General features: G+C 54.9%; 3 protein-coding genes across 3 annotated transcripts; 1 reads left to right on the top strand and 2 right to left on the bottom strand.

Moving 5' to 3' along the window:
- Nucleotides 1-719: 719 nt before the first annotated feature.
- On the bottom strand, nucleotides 720-1498 carry ColSpa_09248 (pH-response regulator protein palI/RIM9; the record flags this gene model as incomplete). Its single annotated transcript, XM_049275460.1, has 2 exons — nucleotides 720-1248; nucleotides 1302-1498. 2 exons carry the CDS (start codon nucleotides 1496-1498, stop codon nucleotides 720-722), a joined length of 726 nt encoding a protein of 241 aa, XP_049131417.1.
- A 2068-nt stretch (nucleotides 1499-3566) lies between these two features.
- Nucleotides 3567-4371, bottom strand: ColSpa_09247 (uncharacterized protein; the record flags this gene model as incomplete). Its single annotated transcript, XM_049275459.1, has 2 exons — nucleotides 3567-4107; nucleotides 4214-4371. The coding sequence occupies 2 exons, from the start codon at nucleotides 4369-4371 to the stop codon at nucleotides 3567-3569; spliced, it is 699 nt and encodes a 232-aa protein (XP_049131416.1).
- A 402-nt stretch (nucleotides 4372-4773) lies between these two features.
- Nucleotides 4774-5852, top strand: ColSpa_09246 (ATPase get3; the record flags this gene model as incomplete). The annotated part of the gene is made up of 2 exons (XM_049275458.1): nucleotides 4774-5151; nucleotides 5211-5852. The coding sequence occupies 2 exons, from the start codon at nucleotides 4774-4776 to the stop codon at nucleotides 5850-5852; spliced, it is 1020 nt and encodes a 339-aa protein (XP_049131415.1).
- Between the last annotated feature and the right edge of the window lie 200 nt (nucleotides 5853-6052).

Here is a 6052-nt window from a genome sequence, read left to right as displayed (position 1 = left end):
CTCATTTGGGGACTGCCAGTAGGTCTTTATTTTAAAAGCTTTTAGAACCACGTGTTAGTTTTTTCCCCAATCGCATACTTGCTGTCCATTTATTGGGTGTCAACTGTGCCTAAGTTCAGTCGAGATAGGAAGGGGTTTCTAAGTGCAGCTCTTTGAGGGAACGGTCTCGTGTTGTCAGTAGAGACGTGTGTTGAACAGCAGATGCATCTGGTTCCTCCAACTAGTATCAAAGTAGAACGGCTAGATAAAAGCCTTCTAGCAGAATATTTTCTAAGCTTGTGAAACGGTGTTTGAACGGTTCGCCGATCAGGCGCTACGCACGCGGCATGCACAGTGCCTCTCTTTGCTAGCTCCATGGCGAGGAGATTCTCAAAGAAGTGCTGTAACTCTATCTCGATGGTTGACGTATGACGGTTCATCACAATTCCTGCTACATCATTGAAAGGCACGCGATATTTAACGACTCGTTGTTTGGAATAGTTCATTAGGTATAAGCTTATGATGTACAAGAAAAATGGCATGCCTGTCGATGCAGGTGTGGTATCATGTGTCTGCTAAACACGAATTCATCCAAAATCCTTTACTAATAAAATCCCAAATTCCTTCCCCAGTACGCCTGCGCTAAATCGGAGGCGCCATTCTCGTGGACGCGTCAAAGTGATGTATTATAGAGTTCCCAGAGCTACTGATTGTCGGGACTGACTCGTGGATTAACAAGCTCAGACGCGGCTGCGCTGCCAGAAGCGGCGACGGCGGTAGGTGGTGTGCGTGGCAGGGGGAGAGTAGTTGTCGATCTTGGACCGCTGCTGGCGGCGCTTGTGCAGACGCCCACTGCAGCAGGTGAAGAAGACGATGATGGTACCGAGGAGCAGGCAGATGGTGGCGGCCAAGAGGGTCCAGAGCGCGACGTCGTAGTGAGCGTAGCTGCCGTCAGTGCCGTTGTCGTCCCGGTTGACGTTGCGGCGGATGACGGCGAGCATGACCCAGTCGCAGATGAGGGCGACGATGGTGATGATGAAAGCGACGCCGGAGACAAGGGCGGCGAAGAGCGAGCCAAACATGCCGGCGCCGACGGAGAGGACGAAGGCGATGAAGGAGACACCGGCGGCGATGGGGTGGAGGATCATGACCCGGGTCAGGCCCTCGGCGGCGGTGGAAGACCAGCCGGAGTACTGCGTGGCATCGGCCTCGCCGACGATGTCGGCAGGCGAGTAGCCGATTCTAGAGCGGCTGCATTGGTCGGAGCCACTAGGAGATGGGTTAGTAAAGTAGTCGGTTCTGTTTTAGGATCGAAGACTTACTCTGCGGAACCGCCAATGACACACCATCCAAAAGTGCCAAACTTGATCTCGTTGCCGGCAGAAGATTCGCCCAGCTTCACGGTCAGGAGGGAGATGTGGTGCACCACCGGGGCGGAGATGCTGGTGATAACAAGCAGGATTGTTGCTGCAAGGAGCAAAAAGGTACCGAAGTGGTGAATGAAACCGGTGACGGCCATGGTGATGGATTGCTACTGCCGAAGCGCTGGTTTGTAATTGTGTGGAGCTGAGTTATACAAGACAAGTGGCGATGGAATACTGAAGAGATGAACATGTTCGTGGAAAGTAGGGAGCAGCCGTCTGCATATAAGCACCACCGTCTCACGACCCCTGGGCCGGGCCAAGAAACAGGAATTCAGCATAATGTGCTGTGTGATCTGTGACGGTACAACGCTGGGCATACCGTCCGGGGTCAAGAATGCCGTGTAAGTCAGGGTCCCCGACGCAGCCCAATGGGTTCGACGTCATCAACGTGGCCCAGTTTGGCTCTGCTGTGTGCTTTTGTGGCTTTGAGAGTAAAAACGGGTGGAATGGACCCTTGCTTGCGCAAGCACTCCCGCGCCACGGTTGGTCGGCTGGCCTAGGCCTTGCGAAATTCGTTTAATTGTCGCCAGAAGCTGGCGGTCGTGGCTTCAGTGATAGGAACGTGGCACTGGGGGAGCCGTGACGTATTGGCGTTACCGCCAAGCTGATTGGCCCGTCGCCGGCGTCGGCGTGGGTGCCGGTCTAGGGTATTGCGGGTTGCAAGTCTTCCTTGTTTTTGTGGCTCTGATATGACGCCACGCGTTGGATGGACCCTGGCAATGGGAAGTAATCCAACTTCAAGGTCTGTCCAGCTGACTGCCGTATTGCCGATTCCCAGCTTTTTCTTTGGCAGAAGCACATGCAGATCGTCATCAGGAAGCTGTTCAACGTTGCATTGGCAAGCGAGGACCCTAAAATGTTTCTTCGTCATTCTCTACAATCGTCTCTGGTTCTTGCAATCCGATGTCGAGGTGCCAACTGTCGTCCCTAAGCGTTCGCTTGCGACGGTTCAGGGTCTCCATGTTATGTTAAGATGTTAATGCATCGTCCAGGCCCGCATTAAATTAGGCCATGCAGCGCGAAACATTAAAAGTTCCGTCCAATGATCTGGCCCAATTGAAAGGCTTGTTTAGTCCTTCTTCCATCCCAACTTCTGGCAGAGCCTCCTGCCAAATTGACGGCTTGAACGGGTGATTCGCTTCCGGGACGCTTGGCCGAAGGCGAAACGATTGAATGTGAGGAAATCGATATTGTCACGTCTTTATGGTCTTGGCTATCAGCAGAGGCTTCAAGTTTCAACACGCCGGCTTGGGCTCGCATTCCCCATCATGCGCCGGCGCGACTAAAATAAGCCATTTTATCGCATAGATGGGCCGCCGTTTCTTGAGCCGCTCCACGCGGGTCTGGTTCCAAAATATGAGCCCAATCCAGTGCTAATGCTCCAGCTTCTGCCGAATCCAGGCGCGCTGGTAGAACATAATATCCTCCTTCACAGCCAGTTCTATGCAGTCGACGAATGTGCGCGGTTGCATTTCACACACAAAGGAGTGGGCACAAGCTAGTTGATGCGTCTCCCAAGTTCCGAAGAGGCTGTGAAACTTATAGATCATGGTGGCCTCGTGCTCCAGGGAGTCGCCGAACTCGATGCGCACCAGCACCTGGTGGCGGGCCGGCGCCCTCCGCGTGCATCTTGCGCAGCTCCTGGGGCCTAGACGATTCAGACTCTCCAATCCACGTCGCTTCTCAGTGTTTGACTTTAGTGGGGGTTATCAACATTGCAGCGAGGCCATCCCATATTGCGGAGCTGAGACTCCTGAGGAGGATGCCATCCAGCATGGTCTACTTGGCTAACAAGACCATGCAGACAGTGAGCGAGGCACGGGTGGGCTCATGCAGATCGACAGCAAGGGCTGCTTGTGTATCGTCCCATCCATGGCGCAAAGTGCCCAATATAAGTTAGATGCGTGCCTCGTTGTGATGTTGGAAGACTCTATGTCGAATAGAGCCTCAACTAGCCGGCGTCGGGTCTGCCACGTCCGGGTCGAGTTGGATTGGCAATCGCGAAGTGATCATGGTTGCCACGACAGAGAATTCCGGTAATTCGTCAACAGCCAGCCCTGCCAGGCCACCTGATGCGACAGGAGTGCCAACAGTGGAGGCCGGCAATCGCGTTCTGTCGTGTAGAGATGCATGGCATGCTTGTCGTGGCTAGTCACGTCTTCCTCAATCTGACTTGCCCGCTTCTTGTCGAAGATGAAGCAATCCTTCCATGATGGCAGGCGCCTTTTCGTTTTGTTCTCTGCGTTGAATACGGTCGATAATGGCGCGTTTTCTGACGTCGATTGACTTGGTGCCGAGAAGAATTTCCTCCCAGAGCTGCCCCTTGGAAGAGGCTTTGACCTGTCCGCCGGTCTCCCAGTCCGACAAACCGTCAGTGGTGACATCTTTGGGCATCGACTCCTTCAAGGTTGCCGACATGACTGTTTCGCGACGGGACTTAGGCCACGGGCCGTGCAGAGGAGACGCCTTGATGGCGGCGGAGTGTATATAGGTCGGAGCCGGGAAGATGTACACCGTGAAGTCCTTCTTGTCCTCCGCGTGCGCGACGCCCTCCGCATCATCGCCGTACCTTGAAGAGTCGACAAAGGGGCCAGCCGAGGCTGAGCTCGCTAAGAACGTCTTGACGGAACCGTTGGTTCGGGGGGTCGCAAGCTGGTATTGTAACGGGCTGATCTTGGCGAGCTCCTTGACTTTTGCTTTGTCGCTGAGGACCGAGATGAAGGACGAGGGATGGTTCTGTGTACAAAAGAATGTCAGCAAATCGAAGAAAAATCAGGGCCAATGATCCTCGCATGTGACATGCCTCTAACTTCTTGAACACTTCAACTTTGGCGAACTTTTGCAACGAGTGCAAGACAGCGCGTCGCTCAGCGAACTTGGTCGGTCTTGGTACGACCGTGACTTGTATTGTGCGCGAAGCCACCTTGTTGTGAAGAGCCTGCAGGATCGCGTGGCCGTTGGTCGACATGGCGAATGCGGTCGTGGATGTGGTCACAATTGCATGTGAGGCATCGGGGCTTGCGGAAGCGCAGTTCAGTTGAAGCTCCGCAAAGTCGTAAAGCTCTGGTGGAGCATGAGGCCGTGCGAGTGGTTGCACCAGCAAGTTTGCACACGGTGATGACCGCCGGGATGCCCCGCCATTTGGCGGGGAGGCAACGCTCTGCGAATGGACTTCTAGAACAGCTTGGAATACGCGGTGCTACGCCTCAAGTCTGTCACCTACTCACTTCTCAGAATCCTAGCACAAGCCTTCAAAACGACCCTAAAGTCCAACAAAACTAGTGCACATCACCAGCTGCAACTACACACGACTCCAGCATCGTCACAGACACACCAACCAACCCCAACGTCGCATCTCCAGACCGAAGCCATGGCCGCCATCATCGACGCTGACGATGTGATGGAGCCCACCCTCCAGTCCATCCTCGACCAGAAGTCGCTGCGCTGGATCTTCGTCGGTGGTAAGGGTGGTGTCGGAAAGACGACCACCTCGTGCTCTCTCGCCATCCAACTCGCCAAGGCTCGCAAGTCGGTCCTCCTCATCTCGACCGACCCGGCGCACAACCTGTCCGATGCCTTCAACCAGAAGTTCGGCAAGGAGGCCCGCCTCATTGACGGCTTCACCAACCTCAGCGCCATGGAGATCGACCCCAACGGCAGCATGCAGGACCTGCTCGCGGGCCAGAACGAGGAGGTGGATGCCATGAGCGGTGGTCTTGGCGGCATGATGCAGGACCTCGCCTTTGCTGTAGGTCTTCCTTTGCAACCCTCTTTTCCAGAGTGAGAACTAACCTTCTCCCCGACCAGATCCCCGGTATCGATGAAGCCATGTCTTTCGCCGAGGTCCTCAAGCAAGTAAAGTCCATGTCCTACGAGACGATCATCTTCGACACCGCCCCGACGGGCCACACGCTTCGCTTCCTCTCCTTCCCCAGCGTCCTCGAGAAGGCCCTGGCCAAGGTCTCCCAGCTGAGTTCGCAATACGGGCCCCTCCTCAATGGCTTTCTGGGCTCGGGCGGCCAGCTCCCCAACGGCCAGAACCTCAACGAGATGATGGAGAAGCTCGAGACGCTGCGCGAGACCATCTCCGAGGTCAACAGCCAGTTCAAGGACGAGAACCTGACGACCTTTGTCTGCGTCTGCATCCCCGAGTTCCTGTCGCTCTACGAGACGGAGCGCATGATCCAAGAGCTCGCCAACTACGGCATTGACACCCACAGCATCGTCGTCAACCAACTGCTCTTCCCCAAGAAGGGTAGCAACTGCGACCAGTGCAACGCCCGCCGCAAGATGCAGAAGAAGTACCTCGAGCAGATTGAGGAGCTGTACGACGAGTTCAACGTCGTCAAGATGCCGCTGCTGGTCGAGGAGGTCCGTGGCAAGGAGAAGCTGGAGAAGTTCAGCGAGATGCTTACGACGCCTTACGCCCCTCCCGAGATGGACGCATGAGTAACGCGTTTCGTGGAGTGTCGGGGATAGCGAGCACTGGTGTTGAGAGGTTCCAAAAATACGACTGAAACTTGTTTATGATGGGATGGGCAGCATGGAGGCGTCAGAGTCAAGAGTGGAGATATAGAATACATTCACAAACGATTGATACCCGGTGATATGTGCAGGAGACTTTATTGACCATCTTGGTGCGTGTTTAC

The sequence above is a fragment of the Colletotrichum spaethianum genome, assembly GCF_022836535.1.
Source record: "Colletotrichum spaethianum MAFF 239500 DNA, contig27, whole genome shotgun sequence".
Taxonomy (NCBI): Eukaryota; Fungi; Ascomycota; class Sordariomycetes; order Glomerellales; family Glomerellaceae; genus Colletotrichum; species Colletotrichum spaethianum.
The sequence above is the reverse complement of the archived record's forward strand: the minus strand, read 5'-3'. Positions and strand labels throughout refer to the sequence as shown.